The sequence below is a fragment of the Tachyglossus aculeatus genome, chromosome 1 (genome assembly GCF_015852505.1).
Source record: "Tachyglossus aculeatus isolate mTacAcu1 chromosome 1, mTacAcu1.pri, whole genome shotgun sequence".
Lineage (NCBI taxonomy): Eukaryota > Metazoa > Chordata > Mammalia > Monotremata > Tachyglossidae > Tachyglossus > Tachyglossus aculeatus.
In genome coordinates this window covers 125115267-125138240 of record NC_052066.1, presented here as the reverse complement: position 1 = coordinate 125138240, position 22974 = coordinate 125115267, and the positions used below count along the sequence as shown (strand labels likewise).

Here is a 22974-nt window from a genome sequence, read left to right as displayed (position 1 = left end):
CCTGGATTATCTTTCTACAAAAATGTTCAGGACATGTCTCGGCCCCCTCCTCAAAAGTCTCAAGTGGTTGCCTGTTCACCTCTGTATCAAACAAAAACTCCTCACTCTTGGTTTTAAAGCTCTTCATCACCTTGCCCCGTCCTACATCACCTCCTTTCTTTCTTTCTGTATCCCAGCCCGCTCCTCTGGTGTGAACCTTCTCACTGTGCCTCGATCTCTCTTGTCTCGCCACCGACCCCTGACCCACGTCTTGCCTCTGGCCTTGAACGCCCTCCCTCCTCCAATCCACCAGACAATCACTCTTCCCCACTTCAAAGTATTACTGAACGTGCACCTCCTCCAAGAGGCCTTCACATACTAAACTAACTTCACAGACTAAACTTTTAGACTGTGAGCCCACTGTTGGGTAGGGACTGTCTCTATATGTTGCCAACTTGTACTTCCCAAGTGCTTAGTACAGTGCTCTGCACACAGTAAGCACTCAATAAATACAATTGATTGATAAACCCTACTCTGCTTCAGCTCCCACTCCCATAATAATAATAATAATGATGGTGTTTATTAAGTGCTTATTATGTGCAAAGCACTATTCTAAGCACTGGGGGAGGTTACAAGGTGATCAGGTTGTCCCACAGGGGGCTCACAGTCTTAATCCTCATTTTACAGGTGAGTTAACTGAGGCACAGAAAAGTTAAGTGACTTGACCGAAGTCAAACAGCTGACAATTGGTGGAGCTGGGTTTTGAACCCATGACCTCTGACTCCAAAGCCCGGGCTCTTTCCACTGAGCCATGTTGCTTCTCACTACTACTACTGCGTCACCTCCCCTTGCTCCCTTTATTCTCCCGCCCGCCCCACAGCACTTATGTATATATGTATAATTATTTTTATTTTTATTGATGCCTGTTTACTTGTATTGATGTCTGCCTCTCTCCCTCTAGACTGAAAGCCTGTTGTGGGCAGGGATTGTCTCTCTTTATCTATGTACTTTACTTTCCAAGTGCTTAGTAGAGCAGTCTCCACACAGTAAGAGCTCATAAATATAACTGAATGAATTGAATGAATGAATGAGATAACTGAGGCAGAGAGAGAAGAGAAGTGAATTGCCCAGACAAGTGGCAGAGCTGGGATTAGAGTCCATTACCTTCTGACCCCCAAGCCTGTGTTCAACCACTATACCATGCTGCTTCTCATATATATACTCACATATATAAGTGCTCACTAAATACTATGGATTTATTGTTAACTTGATTACTGAGAGAGGTCTATTATTGTCATCCCTGCCTTGTATTAATTTTTTTCAAAGATCAGATTGTGAATAGACATGAAATGTGTGTGGTGTTAAATAGCTTTTATACTCTCAACAACCAGGTTAAATTGGAGCTTAGTAACACTACTGTAAGCACATGCACTGATGTAAGCCCACTGTTGGGTAGGGACCGTCTCTATATGTTGCCAACTTGTATTTCCCAAGTGCTTAGTACAGTGCTCTGCACACACTAAGCGCTCAATAAATACGATTGCGTGAATGTAAGCCCACTGTTGGGTAGGGACCGTTTCTATATGTTGCCAACTTGTATTTCCCAAGCGCTTAGTACAGTGCTCTGCACACAGTAAGCGCTCAATAAATACAATTGAGTGAATGAATGAATGAATCAGCCCACAAACCAGTGAAATAAAACCAATTTCTGAGGTTATCCTACATGGGTAGAAAGTAATTTTCACATTTTATTTCAGCCAGAAGATGCTAAACTATCTTAATGCAGACTGATTAGAATGTTTTAAATTCACTCAATGACTATGTCCAACTGGACTGATGTTAAATTTCAGTGCAATAGAATCATACTTTTCAAAGGCATAAATGCACCTAGCTTCCATCTTACTTGGTGTCAGAATAAAGAGTTATTAATGTGAAGTAAAATACACCTGGATTGATATTTGTTTAGTTGGCAGTTCCAGTCTGGTGAACTAGAAATTCTGAGTGGGTGAAAAGCACAGCCCAATTACCTGAGCATTTATATTAGCACATCAAAACAGGTGAGTGATAAATGATAAAACCAAGAATCGCATGTATTCTATACTTGTGGGTCATGATGTGGCCTATAACAAAGGAGAGAAAATGTAATGCTTGTCAATGTTTTCACAGGTTCAGGATGCATTTAGATGTCGCTTAAGAAACTGCCAAGATCCAATCAATGCAGATTCATCAAGTTCTTTCCCTAATGGTCACGCTCAAATCATGGTTAGCTTTTATTTTGTTTTTGGTGGTAATCATTTTTTTCCTAAACAGCATAAATCATTAAATGTAGAAACAGAATGGCCATGTAGGTTTGGAAGTTATGTTTAAGCTTTAGCTTATTAATCCTGAACAATATTGATGTATTTGAGTCCTTTTGATTTTAAAACAAATGCCCCAGCCAGCTACAAATCCAGGATCCTAAGCAAACAACTCTGGCATTTTCTCTTGGTGGGTAACCTTGCCTTTTAGTGTGATATAGGATGCAGGAAGTATGTGTAAATTTAAGATTGTTCATTCTTTTTTTAATCACAACCTCAATCAATGCATTTTTACGTTTCTTTGCACATGAAAACAGAGCGCATTTGCTGCCTTTGAGAATTCGAGGGTTCCTATCCTTACACAACAGGGCCATGTGAGTGCACAAGAAGTTTAAATACTTGTTGAATTAAGGGAAAAAATGAAATATTTTGGTTTTCCCAAGAATTAATTCTGAGACATTTGAGAGAAAGATTAACAAAAAGCAAAGCCCTAAAACAATCAAATGTAACTCTAGGATCTCATATCTAGAAACTTTTTTAGTCAACATGAAAAGTTGCTAGGAGATCCAATACCTTATTTCTATCATTACAGCTCCAAATAGCCTTAATATACAGTTTTTGGAACATTTATTATTAATAATATTTTTTAAAGATGAAATTTGAGTGGCATACAAATACAGATTCCAAAAAATATAAGGCTGAAGCTGAATTGCACTGTGGCTTGTACATCAAATTACTTAGTTTTCCCCTAATGACAGGGGTGACTTTGAATTCTAAAATGATAAAGCTTAATTGTTAAAGCTCGAGAGCCTTTGATTGTGTTGAGAATGAATAATGGATTCTTGGAGGGCTCAATTTTTATTCAACTGCTAGACCTAGTTTGCATTAATATGGAATTTGATACAAACAAACATTTAATATGAATATTTCAAATAAGATTTAGCCATTTAATGAAACCCATTCTTAGTAATGCATGCAGCAGTCCTCTTCATTCCTGGTCGTGGAATTGCTTTTAAAGTCTCTCTCTTAATCACTTCTGTCCTAGATCACAGATTGGTTAATTGATAGTATGAAAGTGGTATGACACACTGTGTTGCCTTATTAAAATCACATATATAAACCAGCACATGAATTTACTCTTTTGCCCCCAGACAATACATTTTAAGCCATCTAGTTCTTAACACAAATTAAAAAATTGCTCCTAGCTAGTCAAACTCAGTTCCACAGTGGGTGTGCTATGTCTTGGGGGATAAAAAGAAATTAAATTATAACAGTTACAGTTTAAATGTTTCCTTATTTATTATTACAGACAGACTTTGAAAAGGATGTGGACATTGCTTGTCGGTCAGGTAAGAATGCTTGAACACTGCCTGATTTATGGCATGCTATGAACACTATTTTTGTGTTGAACAAAAGTGAACTTGATATCAAATTTCATCTGGTTATTAGGATACCAGTAATGTTTTTTCTTTATTCAGGAGAGATGGATAGTCCATAGACATGTGTCTTGAGTGTATAAACTAAAATGTGTCTCCATACATGTACACATATCTAGGTTTTAGATATGTGGCACAACGCTGCCATCATGACAAGGAGGTAGAACCAAGTCCAAACCCAGCACTGCAGTGACACTTTCAAGCAATCATAGATCAAGACTAGAGGGAGAGACCTGCTGATTATACCATCTTCTCCTTTCCCAGTTCTAGATCCAGCTCTAATTTAGTTTCCATTATTAACATTGTGCAAAAAGGAGACTGCCTCTGGCAAGTAAGGCCCTGAAACTGGAAAAATCAGATCCAAGCAACTTGGAATATTTTATATATTATTACAGTTGAGGCTGGTATTTGAGCATAAGACAGACTCCGGGTCTGACCTGAAATGGCACATTTTCTGGAAAATTCAACCAGCCTTAGGTTGAGTTATTGGGGTGACTAATTGGGGTGAGTTTCTAAGCAAGAATGTACTAACCAAATGACTGTATTCATATCAAGATGAAGTAGAGTGGAGGGGAAAGGGGGTATTTTATATACCCCACGTATTTCTGGAAGGTGAAGTCCTCAGAACATTCTGAGAGAATATGGAGCATTAAAACTGACCTCAGCAGTTCCAAGAGCAATCATGTCCTTAGGGGTGTTTTCCTGCTATTGGGATAGGGCTACAACCAGTGCAAAACTCGGCTAAATCTGATGCACGAGGATTTTCCCAGTGGGTCAGTCAAGCCAAAATCAAGCACTGACATTGACAAAATTCTGAAAGAACTAATGGGCTCACATAGCCACCCACAAATGAATATCAAAATGCCTTTAAATTATATGGCTCTCACTGCTATGAGGATTCATTCAATCATATTTATTGAGTGCTTACTATGTGCAGAGCACTGTACTAAGTGCTTGGGAAGTACAAGTTGGCAACATATAGAGATGGTCCCTAACCAACAACGGGCTTACAGTCTAGAAGGGGGAAGACAGACAACAAAACAAAACATGTGGACAGGTGTCAAGTCGTCAGAACAAATAGAATTAAAGCTAAATGCACAACATTAACAAAATAAATAGAATAGTATTCTATTTGAGAGTGAGATTTGAGCATGAGATCGAGTGATCAAAATCAGACCTAGATATTTACCCAGCACCTAAACTGAGAGCATCAAAAGCAGTAGAAAGCAGACATAACATTTGCCGAGTAGTGTTCACTGGACACATACAGAAGGCAGAGTAACTCCTGAGGACTTGAATTTTTCAATACTAAACCTTGGTCGATAGATTGAACTGAGGAATGGAATTATACAGCTGTAATTCATTATTATAGCAATCTATGACTTCTCTCCAGAGTTCCACCACTCTGAATTTTTATTTAATATGTGCTTGCTTCTAGTTAAATAATAATCTCCTGTTAATTTATCATAGCTATCTGGTTAGAATCTAGAAAAAGCAATAGCGTAGGTACATTATTTAAAATTTAATGAAATCCATTATTTTTAGCCACTTCATTCATTTTCCATAAAAGTGCAATTGCTCTTGTTAACTGAAATTCATTTGAACTACTTTATAGAGGTGCAGCAATCACATTTTAATAATGAAAACTATTTCACCTTCCTTGAAATGAATACTTTTACTCTTCCTTAGTAAACTTTAAAGTAGAGAGAGCTGGTCTCAAAACCTGAAATGCAAACATACTTGATAGAGGCATGAGAGGACTTCGCTAATTAAAATTAAGATCAATCAATGGTGTTTACTGAGTGTTCACTGTGTGTAGAGCACTGTACTAAGTGGTTGGGAGAGTAAAATACAACAGAGTTGGTAGACATGTTTTTTGTCCACATGGAGCTTCTAGAGGTGACTACAGACATTAAAATAAATTATGGATCTGTGTCTAAGGGAGGGACTGAGGGTGGAGTGAATATCAAATGCTTAAAGGGCACAGATCCAAATGCATAGGTGATGGAGAGGAAAGATGAAGAAGGGAAGATGAGGGGTTAGCTGGGGAAGACCTCTTAATTCTGGTATTTAAGTGTTTACTATGTACCAAGCACTATCCTAAGTGCTGAGAGAGATACAAGTTAATCAGGTCAGACAGAGAATAGTAATTAAATCCCCATTTTACAGTTTAGGAAATTGAGAAACAGAGAAGTTTAGTGATTTGCCCAAGTGACTTTCTCCCTTTATTCATCCCCCTTCCCAGTCCCACAGCAACTTTACTCCATCCTAATCCCCCTCAACCTCTCAGCTCCCTTCAACACTGTGGACCAACCCCTTCTCCTGGAAATATTATCCAACCTTGGTTTCACTGACTCTGTCCTCTCCTGGTTCTCCTCTCATCTGTCTGGCCATTCATCCTCTGTCTCCTTTGCGGGCTCCCCCTCTGCCTCCCACCCCCTAACTGTGGGAGTCCCTCGTGGTTCAGTTTTGGGTCCCCTTCAATTCTCCATCTAAACCCATTCGCTCAGAGAACTCATTCACTCCCATGGCTTCAAATACCACCTCTATGCGGATGATACTCAAATCTCTATCCCTCTGTCCAGTCTAACATCTCCTCCTGCCTTCAAGACATCTCTATTTGGATGTTCTCCCATCACCTCAAACTTAACATGTCAAAAACAGAGCTCCTATCTTCCCACCCAAACCCTGTCTTCCACCTGACTTTCCCATCACTGTAGAGAACACCACCATCCTTATTGTCTCACAAAGCCATAACCTTGGCATTATCCTTTGTCTTTCAACTCACATGTTTAATCCATCACTAAATCCTGTTGGTTCCACCTTCATAAAATAGCTAAAATCTGACTTTTCCTCTCCATCCAAACTGCTACAACATTAATACAATCACTCATCCTATTCCGGCTGAATTACTACTGCAACAGCCTCCTTGCTGACCTCCCAGCCTTCTGTCTCTCCTCACTCTAGTCCATACTTCACTCTGCTGTCCGAATCATTTTTCCAGAAGAACATTCAGGACATATCACCCCACTCCTCAAAAGACTCCAGTGATTGCCCATCCACCTCCGATTCAAACAAAAACTCCTCACCATTGGCTTTAAAACACTTCACCACCTTGCTTTTCTCCTCTACAACACAGTTGACACATTTTGCTCCTCTACTGCTAACCTTCTCACTGTGCTTCAATTTCACCCGTCTCACCACTGACGCCCTAGTTCTCATCCTGTCTCTGGCCTAGAACACCCTCCCTTCTCGAATATGACAGATATTACCCCCTCCTCTTCAAATTCTTATTGAAGGCACATTTCCTCCAAGAGGCCTTTCCAGACTATGCCCCATTCATTCATTCATTCATTCATTCATTCAATCAATCACATTTATTGAGCACTTACTGTGTGCAAAGCACTGTACTAAGCGCTTGGGAAGTACAAGTTGGCAACATATAGAGACGGTCCCTATCCACAGCGGGATCACAGTCTAGAAGGGGGAGACAGACAACAAAACATATTAACAAAATAAAATAAATAGAATAGTAAATATGTACAAGTGAAATAGAGTAATAAATCTGTAGAAACATATATACAGGTTATGTGGGAAGGGGAAAGAGGTAGGGTGGGGGATGGGGAGGGAGAGAGGAAAAAGGGGGCTCAGTCTGGGAAGGCCTCCTGGAGGAGGTGAGCTCTCAGTAGGGCTTTGAATGGAGGAAGAGAGCTAGCTTGGCGGATGTGCAGAGGGAGGGCATTCCGGGCCAGGGGGAGGACGTGGCCAGGAGTTCATGGCAGAACAGGTGAGAACGAGGCACAGTGTGAGGTTAGCAGCAGAGGAGCCGAGGGTGCGGGCTGGGCTGTAGAAGGAAAGAAGGGAGGTGAGGTAGGAGGGGGCAAGGTGATGGACAGCCTTGAAGCTGAGAGTGAGGAGTTTTTGCCTGAGGCGTAGGTTGACTGGTAGCCACTGGAGATTTTTGAGGAAGGGAGTAACATGCCCAGAGTGTTTCTGCACAATGATGATCTGGGCAGCAGCGTGAAATATATATTGAAGTGGGGAGAGACAGGAGGATGGGAGATCAGAGAGGAGGCTGATGCAGTAATCCGGTCAGGATAGGATGAGAGCTTGAACGAGCAGGGTAGCGGTTTGGATGGAGAGGAAAGGGTGGATCTTGGCGATGTTGTGGAGGTGAGAGTGTCAGTTTTTGGTGACGGATTGGATATGAGGGGTGAATGAGAGAGCAGAGTCGAGGATGACACCAAGGTTGCGGGCTTGTGAGACGGGAAGATTGGTAGTGCTGTCAAAAGTGATGGGAAAGTCAGGGAGAAGGCAGGGTTTAGGAGGGAAGATAAGGAGTTCAGTCTTGGACATATTGAGTTTTAGATGGTGGGCAGACATCCAGATGGAGATGTCTTGAAGGCAGGAGGAGACCCAAGCCTGAAGGAAGGGAGGGAGAGCAGGGGCAGAAATGTAGATTTGGGTGTCATCAGTTTAGAGATGATAGTTGAAGCCATGGGAGCAAATGAGTTCACCAAGGGAGTGAGTGTAGAGAACAGAAGGGGACCAAGAACTGACCCTTGAGGAACCCCTGAGTCCCACCTTTCTCATCTGCCACTCCCTTTCATTCATTCATTCAATCATATTTATTGAGCACCTACTGTGAGCAGAGCACTGTACTAAGCACTTGGGAAGTACAAGTTGGCAACTTCTGCGTTGCCCTAACTTTCTCTTTGTTCTTCCCTCCTCCCAGCCCCACAGCACTTATGTACATATCTATAAGTAATTTATTTGTATTGAGGTCTGTCTCCCCTCATCTCAACTTTAAGCCAGTTGTAGGCAGTGAGTGTGTCTTTTTGTTGTTGTACTCTCACAGGTGCTTAGTACAGTGCTCTGCAAACAGTAAGTGCTCAATAAATACAATTGGATGAATGAAGGTCACACAGCAAACAAGTAACCCTGATTGTCTGTTGTCCTGCCCATGTTCTTTCCACTAGGTCCATTTTTCTTCCTCTTGGAGAACAGTGATTTTTATAAGGTTTTGAAGGTGGGGAGAGTGGTAATCTGTAAAATATGAATTGGGTGGGGTGAAAGGGTGAGAGGCAAGTTAAAAGATCAAGGTACAGTGTTAGAGGCTGGTGTTAGAGGAATGAAGTGTGTTGTCTGGATTGTAGACGGAAATCGGTGAGATAAGGTAGCAGGGGCATAACTGATTTAGTGCTTTAAAGCGGCGTGGCCTTGTGGAAAGAGTATGGGTCTGGCGAGCAGAGGACTTGGGTTCTAATCCCAGCTGTGCCACTTGTCTGCTGTGTGATCTTGGGCAAGTCATTTCAATTCTCTGGGCCTCAGTTTCTTTCTCTGTAAAATGGGTATTAAATCCTACTCCCTTCTAGTTATCTTGTACCTACCCTAATGCTTAATATAGTGGTTGGAACGTAGTGAGTACTTAACAAGTATACCATCCATCAATCATGCCCTTTCCTCTCCATCCAAACCTCTACCCTGCTGGTTCAATCTCTCATCCTATCCCGACTGGATTACTGCATCAGCCTCCTCTCTGATCTCCCATCTTCCTGTCTCTCCCCACTTCAGTCTATACTTCATGCTGCTGCCCAGATCATCTCTGTACAGAAACGCTCTGGGAATGTTACTCCCTCCTCAAAAATCTCCAGTGGCTACCAGTCAACCTATGCATCAGGCAAAAACTTCTCACTCTCAGCTTCAAGGCTCTCCATCACCTCACCCCTCCTACCTCACCTCCCTTCTTTCCTTCCCACACCCTCCCAGCCCACACCCTCCGCTCCTCCGCCACCAACCTCCTCACTGTGCCTTGTTCTCGCCTGTCCCACCATCAACCCCCGGCATACGTCCTCCCCCTGGCCTGGAATGCCCTCCCTCCGCACATCCGCCAAGCTAGCTCTCTTCCTCCCTTTAAAGCCCTACTGAGAGCTCACTTCCTCCAGGAGGCCTTCCCAGACTGAGCCGCCTCTTTCCTTTCCTCCTCCCCATCCCCCCGCCCTACCTCCTTCCCCTCCCCACAGCACTTGTATATATGTTTGTACAGATTTATTTTTTTACTCTATTTTACTTGTAGATATTTTACTATTCTATTTTGTTAATGATGTGCATCTAGCTTTACTTCTATTTATTCTGATGACTTGACACCTGTCCATGTGTTTGGTTTTGTTGTCTGTCTCCCCCTTCTAGACTGTGAGCCTGTTGTTGGGTAGGGACCGTCTCTATATGTTGCCAACTTATACTTCCCAAGCGCTTAGTACAGTGCTCTGCACACAGTAAGTGCTCAATAAATACAATTGAATGAGTGAATGAATTGAACACTTACCATGTGCAGAACACTATACTAAGCACTTAGAAGAGTATAACGGAGTTCTTAGAAATATTCCCTGCACACCAGGAGCTTAGAGGCTAGAGGGAGAGACAAACATGAACATAAGTTAATAAATTATGGATGTGTACATAAATGCTGTGGGTCTGAGAGTGGGATGGATAAAGGGTGTAAATCTAAGTGCAAGGATGACACAGAGGGAGTGGGAGAAGAGGAAATGAGGGCAACATTATTTATGATGTATTTGGTTTTATGTTTTTCTATTGTTGACGCCAGACTGATTGTGGAGATGTGTGTTTTAGGGCGTTTAGATTTTGGAAAATCATTAATCAAGTTCTATATTTGGGGTCGGGCTGGAGAATTAAGTTTTATTCTATATCAGTCTATGTCCAGTTTACATGGGGAAAGCATGAAGATGCATACTCTATGTGTATGAATATCTCCACTTTATGCAATGTTGTCTTCAACTTCACAGTTCTTCATAAGGACATTGGCCCTTGCAGGGCAGCTACAATAACAGGAACCCTCTCTAGGATTTCTCTAAATGATGATGAAGAAGAAGAAAAAGGACCAAACCCTGAAGGACTGAGCTACTCAACATTGCCTGGAAGCATCATTTCCAAAGTCATCATTCAGCAACCTACGGGTTTACATATGCCCATGAGCATGAGTGAACTGGCCAATCAGTGTTTGAAAAAAGACAACAGTGAATTACGGCGAACTGTGTACTTATGCACTGATGATAATTTGAGAGGTGCCGACATGGACATGGTCCATCCTCAAGAAAGAATGATGGAAAGTGACTATATTGTGATGCCCAGAGGCTCGGTAAATGCCCAATCATCACTGAAAGATGAGAGCAAATTGAATCTAGGCATGGAAACTTTGCCTCATGAAAGACTGCTCCACTACAAAGTAAATCCTGAATTCAACATGAATCCTCCTGTAATGGACCAATTCAGTATCAATTTGGATCAACACCTTGCACCCCAGGAGCATATGCAGAATTTACCATTCGAGCCTCGCACAGCTGTAAAGAACTTCATGGCCTCCGAGTTGGATGACAATGTAGGATTATCGAGGAGTGAGACTGGATCAACGATATCAATGAGTTCTTTGGAGGTCAGTGAAATAAAGAAATGGTGCTTTATTTGCTGATTCATTCATTTCTGACCTAAATAGAGTTATTTGGAGATGGATATTAGGTACATCCAAACTGAGGCCACTTAGACTATACTGCCAAAATGGTATTTCCCACTTGAACAACACTCTCTTCCATGAGCAAAATTGCCTTCTCTTGGGTGAAGAATTGCCTTAGAATGATAAAAGTAGTTTTTGGCTTAATTACCTTTCAAATCCTAAATACAAGATTTCCAATGCTAGTATTGTAATTTCAAGTTACTTAAGGAGAGTGTTTGTTTGAATTTCATGCACCTGTTTTACATACCAAAGTGTATCTATCTTGTTCCAAATGAAGGATAGCTTTTAAAATAATGATCCTATATTTGGAAGGCTGGTAAATTTAGGCATATAGGATTGCATCGGGGCAAAGATAGATGATTTCTGCATGTTTACAGTACCTTTACCCTTTTACCCCTTCATTGTCTGTTGCTCCTGTTGGATTGTAAGCAGTAGAGAGAGGGGAAGAGAGAGAGAAAGAAAACTAGGATCATGTCTCTTAACTCTATTGTACTCTCCCACGCACTTATCACATAGGTGCTCAATAAATGTTATTGATTGAAAGGGCTGAATTTACTCATACTTCAAAATATGGGAGGATGGATAGGAGGAAATTTTTCCAGCATAATCAAATTCTGTACTCTCAAGATTAGCCCTCTTCTCCCATTGCTTCAGGTGAGAAGGGAAGATCCAGTTGATTGAGACTTCATTATTCTCCCATGGAATGAAAACAACACCTACCAATTTTGAGGTCATTATATAGATTCAAAAAGAAACCATGGTAAAAAAAGATTGCCTAATAATAATAAGCACTTTATGCCAAACACTTTTCTAAGCACTGGGATAGATACAGGTTAATCAGATTGGATACAGTTCCCGTCCCACATGGGGCTCATACACTTATCCCCATTTTATACAGATGAGGTAACTGAGCCACAGAGAAGTTAAGTGACTTCCCCAAAGTCACACAGCAGACATGTGGCGGGGATGGAAATTAGAACCCAGATCCTTCTGACTTCCAGGCCCATGCTCTATCAATTAGGCCATGCTACTACTCATAGATATAGAATAAACTTATCTTTTATGTCTTAGATATCCTGGTACTTACTGGGAGAGCTGAACATATTCCTCTTATTTACATCATCATTATTATTGTTGTAGTAATACTTGTGGTACCTGTAACGTAGCTAAGAGCGTGTGACTGTACAGAAAAATAACAGGCACTAATGGAGAAATAACAAATATATTAGCTGATTCATAAGAATGAGGAAGATTAACCAGGAATGGCTCATAGACCAATTCCACGCAATTTTTCTTACCAGTCCTTTCATCTTCATGGACGTACACTGGTAGGAAAAGAATACATGCTTGTTTGTCTGAAACATGACCACAGGCCTTGGATCAAATACCTTGCACTTGACCACTCTGTTCTTCCTTCACTGACTACCACATCTTCAACTCTTCACTTTCAAACCACTGCTTCCCCACGGCTTTCAAATGTCCTCAATTCTCCATTATCCTAAAAGACCTCCTTTCAATTATCTCCCCATTTCCCTTCTACCATTCCTCTCCAAACTCCTTAAACAAGTTGTCTACACCCACTGTCTCCACTACCTCTCCTCCACCCCCTCCAATCTGGTTTCTGACCCCTTTACTCCACAGATACCTCCCTCTCGAAGGTCACCAATGATCTCCTTCTTGCCAAATCTATCTCTACTCCATTCTAATCCTTCTTGACATCTCAGCTTCCTTTGACACTGTCAACCACCTCCTTTCCCTGGAGCACTGTCCTCTCCTAGTTCTCCTCCTATTTCTCTGGTCAGTCCTTCTCAGTTTTTTTAGTAGGCTCATCCTCTACCTTCAAGGCTCAGTACTGGGTCCGCTTCTATTCTCCATATACACCCACTCCCTTGGAGAATTTACTTGCTCCCATGGTTTCAACTACCATCTCCATGCACATGATTCCCAAATGTACAGCTCTAGCTCCTTCTTTGCAGTTTCACATTTCTTCTGCCTTTAGGATATTTCTACTCAGATGTCTCACCAACACCTCAGATTTAAAGTGTCCGAAACAGTACTCCTTCTCTTCCCACCCAAACTCTGTCCTCTCCCTGACTTTCCCATCACTGTAGAAAGCACTACCAGCCTTTCTGTCTCACAAGTACTTGACGTTATCCTTGATTCCTCTCTCATTCAACCCACATATTCAATCTGTCACGAAATCCTGTCAGTTCAGCCTACGCAACACCGCTAAAATCTGCCCAGTCCTCTCCATCCAAGCTGTTACCACATTAATCCAAGCACTTATCCTATCCTGCATCAGCATAAGCATAAGCTTATCCTGCATAAGGCATCAGCTTCCTTGATGGCTTCCCCGTCTCCTGTCTCTCCCCACTTCAGTCCATACTTCACTCTGCTGCCCTGTTCAGTTTTCTACAAAATTCAGTCCACGTTTCCCCACTCCTCAAGAACCTCCAGTGTTTGCACATACACCTCAGCATGAAACAGAAACTCTTTACCATCAGCTTAAAGCACTCAATCACCTTGCCCCCTCCTACCTTACCTAAGTGTTTCCCTAAAAGAACCCAGCCCACACACTTCACTTCTGCAATCCCAACCTACTCACTGAAACTCGATCTTGTCCATCTCTCCGCTGACCTCTCGCCCATGTCCTGCCTCAGGCATAGAATTCCCTCCCTCTTCACATCTGACAATCACTCTCCCCACCTTCAAAACTTTATTAAAAGTACATCCTCTCCATCCAAGCTGTCACCACATTAATCCAAGCACTTATCCTATCCTGCCTGATAAGGCATCAGCTTCCTTGATGGCCTCCCTGTTTCCTGTCTCTCCCCACTTCAGTCCATACTGCACTCTGCTGCCCTGTTCAGTTTTCTACAAAACAATTCAGTCCACATTTCCCCACTCCTCAAGAACCTCCAGTGTTTGCGCATACACCTCAGCATGAAACAGAAACTCTTTGCCATCAGCTTAAAGCACTCAATCACCTTGCCCCCTCCTACCTTACCTGTTTCCCTAAAAGAACCCAGCCCACACACTTCACTCCTGTAATTCCAGCCTATTCACTTAACCTCAATCTTGTCCATCTCTCCGCCGACCTCTCGCCCATATCCTGCCTCAGGCATAGAATGCCCTCCCTCTTCACATCTGACAATTACTCTCCCCACCTTCAAAACTTTATTAAAAGTACATCTCCTTCAAAAGTACTTTCCTGACAAAGCCCTCGGTTACCCTTCTTCCACTCTCTGCATCACCCTGGCACTTGAATTTGTACCTTTTATTCACCCCTTTCTCAGCCCCACAGCCCTTGTATTCATATCTGTAATTTATTTATATTAGTCTGCCTTCCCTTCTAGTCTGTAAACTCACTATGGGCAGGGAATTTGTTTCTCAAGTCTGTTACATTGTACTTTCCCAAGCGTTTTTTTACAGAGCTCTGCACAGAGTTAACATTCAATAAATATGATAATAATAATAATAATTATGATATTTGTTAAGTGCTTACTATGTGCCAGGCACTGTACTAAGCAATGGGGTGGATACTAGCAAATTGGGTTGGACACAGTCCTTGTATCACATGGAGCTCACAGTCTCAACCCCCATTTTACAGATGAGGAAACTGAGGCCTAGAGAGGTAAGTGACTTGCCCAAGGTCACACAGTAGGCAAGTGGCAGACCTGGGATTCGAACCCATGACCTTCTGACTCCCAGGCCTGTACTCTATCTACTATGCCATGCTGCTATGATTGACTGATTGATTCCTCAGCAACTGCCACATGATTTTCTCCTTCCCTGAGTTCTACCTTCAATCTTCACAGCATCCTGTAAAATATAAATTACTGTTAGAATCTTTGATTTTCAGATGCCCTGAATGATGAAGCTACTTTTTAATGGTTCTTGTTAAGTGCTTACTATGTGTCAGAACTGTTGTACCTGCTGGGTTAGACACAAGATATAATCAATTTTAACACAGTCTCTGTCCCACATGAGATTCACAGTCTAAGCTGGAGGAAGAACAGGTATTGAATCCCCATTGTGCATTTGAGGAAACTGAGGCCCAGAAAAATTGAGTGACTTGCTCAAGATCATACAGCTGGTAAGAGGTGGAGCCAGAATTAAAACTCAGGTTCTCTGACTCCCTGGCATGTGTTTTTTCAACTTGACCATGCTGCTTCCCAAGGTCATAAAGTGAGTAAAAAGTAGCATCCTAAGTCAGTAAATGATTATAGCTGGTAGCTCCCTCTAAGAAGTGCATTGGACACTAATGAATGAGTCACTGCAGAACTCCTTCAGATACTTAGTGAGAAGCATTTGGTACCCATTCCTCAGCTCCAACGCCACCTTGGACTATCAGAGAGTGGAATGGCTTACCCCACTAAGTAAATTAACCCTTCTGAGGTATGGGGGAAAGCTTTTAACAAGAAGAAAGTGAGCAGTTAAAAAGAATCACTTTATTATAATTCTAAGGACAAAAAGAAAGAGCCATTACGAAATTAGCTCCAGAAAGAGAAATATGATTGAAGAAATGATTGGTCCTTTAATGACAGAAAAGCTCAGAAAACAAGAAATGTAAACAAAGACAGTGTGAGAAAAAAGAACACTATAAAGAGAATATTAGGTTTACTATATTCTGAAGGACCTTCTCAAAGGAAATCATTTTCTATTTCCAAGCAGTCCTATTTGGACCACCTAAAACAAAGGCTTGAGTTCTGGCAAATCATTCTGACTCTGTGCGCAGGTAATAGGAAGAAAATCTTTGCAATATCAAGAAGTCCCAAGGCAAGGAAGTAGAGAAAAGAGGTGAAATAAGCCCAGTAACACTGATATTAGATACCACAGAGTAAATTACAGATGAGAAAGGAAAATGGAGGAAACAGAAATTGTGTTTTGACACTGGCTGGGTGCAAAGCAGTTCACACTAGCCTACTGGGTAGAACATGGGCCTGGAAATCAGAGAATCTGTGTTCTAATCATGACTCCTCCACTTGCCTGCTGTGTGATTGGGCAAGTCCTTAACTTCTTTGTGCCTCACTTTCCTCTTCTGTAACATGGGGATTAAATATCTGTACTCCTTCCTAGTTGCACTGTGAGCCCCATGTGGGACAAGGACTGTGCCCGACTTATCTCGTACCTTCCCCACTGCTTCATACAGTGCTTAGACCATAATAAACATTCAACAAATCCCACAATTAGCATTATGAATTGCAAAAATGGTTGGAAAATACAATGACTTTGACACTTTCCCTGTGGATTGGCTGGGAGAAAAACTGTTTATATTCTGGAACTTTTGTTAGGAAATACCCTGCTCTCCCAAGCGGTTGCAAATTCTATGCCAGTGCAGCCTTAAAAGAAGGAATAGTGGGGGGGAGCCACAAACAAGAAAAGATGACCCCTGTACTTCAGGAACTTCGGATAAAGTTGAAAATAGCTGTTAAGCTCACCTGAGACACTGTAATGAGGATACATAACTGGGAACAAAAACAAATTGTAAAATCCTTGTAGGCTAAATTTTCAACTCCATTGCACTGTTCTCTCCCAAGATCTTAGTACGGGCACTGCATACAAGAAGCTTTCAACAAATACCACTGACTGACTGAAAAATGAGGGTATTGTGAAGACATAAGGTTCACTTTCATATCAAATCATGCTTGTTTTTCTCCCTGTCTGAACTTAATAGATTTCCTTCTCCAGTAAAACCTAGTGCTTTTTTCTAAACCACTAGCAAAATCCTAGTGATTTTTCTATCCCACTGATATGACTTTGACCCTGAAAACATTATGTAAGCAATTTCCATATACTAAGTATTCAAATTGTTGTGCTGTGTGTTTCACAATTACAAAATTGCCAGTGATTAATTAGCCATTGCAACTGCTTCTGCCTGTTTTCAGATACCTATAAATATGATTAGGAAGTAAAAAAAAAAAGATTGATTGGACTCCATACTTTGATGTGATTTCTACCATTATTCATTAGATAAAATATCATAAATTAACATCTTTTAGGTTTATGAAATTCTGAAATTCTTCAAAATGCATTTGCTCCAAATAAAGTCATAAATGCTCAGGGCAAGTGAATTTCCATTTTTTCCTCTTGAAATATGCAACCTGATTATTCAAACTATGCAATTTTAATAGAATTATACAATTTTTAATATCCTTTTTATGCATTCAGCCACACTATGATCTAGGCAAATTCATTGTCAAATAACCATTCATTGAGGTCAATCCTGTGTTACTAATTTTTTATCTAATCTCCACCTGTAATCCAACCAGGAGGACCTAGCAATTAGTTCCCCATCCGATAAATGGATAAAGCCATATCATCCACAGGCTTTTTTCCAGGTCCAGTCCAGATAGGCCAGGGACCTTCTCCAGTTGATTTGATATTATTGCCAACTGGAGCTGGTGTCAGCCTTTTGATTGGTTGAGGATCGTCCCTAAGTAGGAATATCTCCAATAGTTGAGGTCTACCTTTGCCAATATCAGGAAGCAGGCTCTTGGACATTCAGGGATCAATGCAAAGCCACTAGCAACTCTAGGCATTAACAACCTACTCAAAGCCAGAGCTAGGCAACCCTGCCTGCCTACCCCCAGTGGTGCAACTAAGGGCTCCCTGCCAGTGCCAAACATTTACAACAAAAGAGCCATTGCAGATTGCCCTTTTGTTTGAAAATGAGGCTGCATTCATGTACATCATTAGGAAATGTGTGGGTTGAGAATTGTTTTAAATGAGTATTCATTCTGTGCCAGGCAGAAACAGCCTTTGTGTCAGGGTTTTAAAGTAGAGGTACTTATTCAACAGACCGAAACAGTTACATAAAAATGGTAATGTGATTCTCCACTCAAAAGTTCCCACATTCCTTTGATATATTCATAAAATATAATTTATTCATATCTAGGCTATATTATTATTTTATTTATGTTACTTGTACATATTTACTACTCTATTTTATTAATGATGTGCATATAGCTATAATTCTATTCTGATGGTTTTGACACCTGTCTACATGTTTTGTTTTGTTGCCTGTCTCTGCCTTCTAGACTGTGAGCCCATTGTTGGGTAGGGGCCATCTCTATATGTTGCCGACCTGTACTTCCCAAACACTTAGTACAGGGCCATTCACACAGTAAGCGCTCAATAAATACGATTGATTGAATGAATGAATATTAGAAACTAAATAGCTAATGAAATAAAAACAGCACCCTAAAATAATTTAATATTGATACCATCAGAAACATGAAGTTTAGGTGGTTAAGCATCACTAAGCATTATTCTGACCATAAAGTTACCTTTCCATTTAAAAATACCTAAAATCCTTTTTCCTATATTTCACTGGCATATGGAAATATGAACGACTCTTAGCCAAGGTTCAATAGACAAGCTTCTTCTAAGAATGACACAGAGATCTATGAGTAATGATTTAGAGCTGAAACATTTATGCTCTAATATCTTAAACTGTTTCCAACTGCATTATATACATTATACATTTCCACATTTTTATTCATTCATTCAATCGTATTGAGAGCTTACTGTGTGCAGAGCACTGTACTAAGCACTTGGGAAGTACAAGTTGGCAATATATAGAGAGGTCCCTACCCAACAACAGACTCACAGTCTAGAAGAGGGAGACGGACAACAAAACAAAACATGTGGTTAGGTGTCAAATCATCAGAATAAAGAGACGTAAAGCTAGATGCACATCATTGACAAAATAAATAGAATAGTAAATATGTACAAGTAAAATAAATAGAGTAATATAGCCATACAAACATATATACAGGTGCTGTGGGGAGGGGACGGAGGTAGGGTGGAGAGGGGGAGAGGAAAAAGGGGGCTCAGTCTGGGAAGGCCTCCTAGAGGAGGTGAGCTCTCAGTAGGGCTTTGAAGGGAGGAAGAGAGCTAGCTTGGTGGATGGGCAGAGGGAGGACATTCCAGGCCAGGGGGAGGACGTGGGGCTGGGGTCGACAGGTGGGACAGTGAGGAGGTTAGCAGCAGAGGATCGGAGGGTGCAGGCTGGGCTGTAGAAGGAGAGAAGGGAGGTGAGGTAGTAGGGGGCAAGGTGACGGAGAGCCTTTGAAGCTGAGAGTGAGGAGTTTTTGCTTTATGTGTAGGTTGACTGGTAGCCACTGGAGATTTTTGAGGAGGGGAGTAACATGCCCAGAGCATTTCTGCACAAAGATGATCCAGGCAGCAGAGTGAAATATAGACTGAAGTGGGGAGAGACAGGAGGATGAGAGATCAGAGAGAAGGCTGATGCAGTGATCCAATTGGGATAGGATGAGAAATTGAACCAGCAAGGTAGCAGTTTGGATGGAGAGGAAAGGGAGGATCTTGGTGATGTTGTGGAGGTGAGACCGGCAGGTTTTGGTGGCGGATTAGATGTGAGGGGTGAACGAGAGAGCAGAGTCGAGGATGACACCAAGGTTGCGGACTTGTGAGATGGGAAGGATGGTAGTGCCGTCTACAGTGATGGGAAAGTCAGGGAGAGGCCAGGGTTTGGGAGGGAAGATAAGGAGTTCAGTCTTGGACATATTGAGTTTTAGATGGCGGGCAGACATCTAGATGGAGATGTCCTGAAGGCAGGAGGAGACCCAAGCCTGAAGGGAGGGAGAGCGAGCAGGGGCAGAGATGTAGATTTGGGTGTCATCAGCTATCAGAGATGATAGTTGAAGCCATGGGAGTGAATGAGTTCACCAAGGGTGTGAGTGTAGATAGAGAACAGAAGGGGATCAAGAACTGACCCTTGAGAAACCCCTACAGTAAGGGGATGGGAGGGGGAGTAGGAGCCCGCAAAGGAGTCTGAGAATGAACAGCCAGAGAGATGAGAAGAACCAGGAGAGGATGGAATCTGTGAAGTCAAGGCTGGATAGCGTATTGAGGAGAAGGGGGTGTTCTACAGTGTCGAAGGCAGCTGAGAGGTCGAGGAGGATTAGGATAGAGTAGAAGCCATTTGATTTGGCAAGAAGGAGGTCGTATTGAGGTGAAGGGGGTGGTCTACAGTGTCGAAGGCAGCTGAGAGGTCGAGGAGGATTAGGATAGAGTATGAGCCATTGGATTTGGCAAGAAGGAGGTCATTGGTGACATTTGAGAGGGCAGTTTCAGTGGAATGTAGGGGACAGAAGCTAGAATGGAGGGGGTTGAGGAGAGAGTTGGGGTTGAGGAATTCGAGGGAGTGGGTGTAGATGACTCGTTCCAGGTGTTTGGAAAAGAATGGTAGGAGGGAGATAGGGTGATACCTAGAAGGTGAGGTGGGGGGTCAAGAGAGGGTTTTTTTAGGATGGGGGAGACATGGGCATGTTTGAAGGCAGAGGGGAAGGAACCAGTGGAGAGTAAGTGGTTGAAGATGGAAGTTGAGGAGGGAAGGGGCGAGAGATTTCATAAGGTAATAAAGGAAACATTTATCTTCTTCAGACCCAGAAGTTGTAGTCTACATTGTAGCATAGCTTTAATTAATCCAAAGAAAAAGGGAACTTATTGAAAACTTGGATCACTGAAAACTTGGTTAGTAAGTAATGGCTCCTGAAAAGGATGTGTTTAGCTTTTGTGAACAGGTTTATAAGTGCACAGTCTGGATTGGCATTTTGGATGCTATACAAAATGTGGGAGGGGTCTTAAATTGCCAGTGTATGGACATTGATCCATTTGCTCTGTCCCTAGCACACTTTCTCTGCTATTTTGCCACCATCTCCACATCAAACAGAAACTCTTCACCATTGGCTTTAAAGCACTCACCTTGCCCCCTCCTACCTCACCTTGCTACTCTCCCACTACAACCCAACAAACACACTTCACCTCTCTAATGCCAACCTTCTCACTGTACATCAATCTTGTCTATCTTGTCGCCAACCTCCCGCCCACATCCTGCTTTTGGCCTGGAATGCTCTCTGTCCTCATCTCCCACAGTCAATTACTTCCCTCACTTCAAGGCCTCATTAAAGGCACATCTCCTCCCAGAGGCCATCCCTGGCTAAGCCCTCCTTTTATCTCCTCCCATTACCTTCTGCATCCCCATGACTTGTTCCCTTTATTCATCCCCCTCCCAGCCTCACAACACTTATGTACACATAAGTGTACAACTTATGTACACATCTGTAATTTATTTATTTATATTAATGTCTGCATCTCCCTCTAGATTGTAAGGTTGTTGTGGGCAGGGAATATATCTGCTATATTGTACTCTCCCAAGTGCTTAGTATAGTGCTCTGCACACAGTGAGTGCTCAATGAATACAATTGACGAACTGACTTTGTGTCAGCTTTGTGTCAGTCTCTAGATAACCAAGAAGGCTAAAGACCGCTATTAATTTATATTGTGGACTATAAGTGATTAAATGAATGTGCACTGGATTATAATCGAGTTTTGCTAACTACCACAAAAAGGATCCTGCCTCAATCAGTTTAATGAAGGGCACAAAGTTTAAGTCCAGTAGAAACTGGTTAGGCCTTGCCTGACTGGAAGTTTTGCAGATGTGGCATTCTGAATCAGCAGCTCCTTTTAGGAGCTGGGGTAATTGAGTTTAACCAACCACTTCTGTGCTATTTTTGTCCCAGACCTGGGTTTTTTCTATATTTTTACCAGAATAGTACAATGAAACATCAGTTAAAAGCAATTACTCCCACAGATATCCTATTCAGAGAGGTTTTCTTTTAAATGCTCCAAAATACTTTTTTCTTAGTTCTTTATTACTCAAGGAAGGAAGACTTTATAGCAAGTGTTGTCCAACCTAATTTGCGAGTGTACAAATGATGCAGTACACTACTTCCTGTGAAAAATTAACAGGCAAAAAGGAAGCCTATGATTTGTCAATTAATCAATGATATTTATTGTGCACTTACTGTGTGCAGAGCAGATTTTCCTGTACAACCTGATTTTTGGAAATAATCTTTTAATGGAAAATATAGATTTTTTTAGCTCTAAATCTGCCAGGGATGAGTCTCCATTAAGAATCAAGCTAATTTAAGCAATGAAGAGAGAAGTATTAGGTGCCTACCCCCATCCAGGCCCAGACACTGAACCTAACCCAAAGCCAACCCCAAACATACTTGGGTTTGCAGGGATAATTTCAGGCTTTTTCATTCTCTTCACCTGTCCACCTCTAAAAAGGCCTGGATAAAGCCAGGGCAGTCCCTAGAGTTCTGGTGGACTGGCACTGAAATGTGGGTACTGTATAAGAACAGGTCTAGAATGGAAGAGCTGAAACACAATCTACCTATGACATAGAATTTTCAGTAGCAGAGTTCCTGGTACTGTCTTTTGTTGGGACTGGGGGCAAGTAAATGCAAAATGCTGATTCACCCATAGCCTTACATCAAATTATCCTAAAATACTGGATTGTCCTTACCATGATCCTGAACTTTTCCCAAACTATTCGGCACTGATGAATTTCTAGTGGCAGCATTGCCTGGAGAAACATCCACTATCAACATGGGAGCAGATAGAGAGAAAGTTAAGTGAAGACTCAGATGGGGCTATGGAAATGGAAAGTAGCAAAAGCAGAGATGGAATGAATAAGAGAAAACAGAGTGATATCCACTTGGTTTATGATCATGAAACTTAGATTTCCAAACCCAACACTCTAGGTCAGAGCATCAGCTTACTCCTTCATGTAAAAACTTGATCCTAGCTAGTGGGTACATCACCCTATGTATTCTAAATCTGTGTTTTTGAAGAGTATGGAAGAGAAGCTGAGGGAAGCAAAAACAAGGGTTGAAGTCTTGTCTTTTTCAGGGACTCA

General features: G+C 41.8%; 1 protein-coding gene across 3 annotated transcripts in view; it reads left to right on the top strand.

Annotated features, from left to right (window-relative positions):
* Nucleotides 1-22974, top strand: part of ADGRB3 (adhesion G protein-coupled receptor B3) — a 705027-nt gene that overhangs the window by 662884 nt on the left and 19169 nt on the right. For 2 of the 3 annotated variants that reach the window (XM_038748665.1, XM_038748662.1), the window contains 4 exons: nucleotides 2146-2241; nucleotides 2594-2650; nucleotides 3586-3625; nucleotides 10516-11162. In XM_038748665.1, the coding sequence (XP_038604593.1) occupies nucleotides 2146-2241; nucleotides 2594-2650; nucleotides 3586-3625; nucleotides 10516-11162 (840 nt within the window). The remainder of the gene's footprint in view (nucleotides 1-2145; nucleotides 2242-2593; nucleotides 2651-3585; nucleotides 3626-10515; nucleotides 11163-22974) is intronic. The other variant, XM_038748664.1, reaches the window with a different exon arrangement.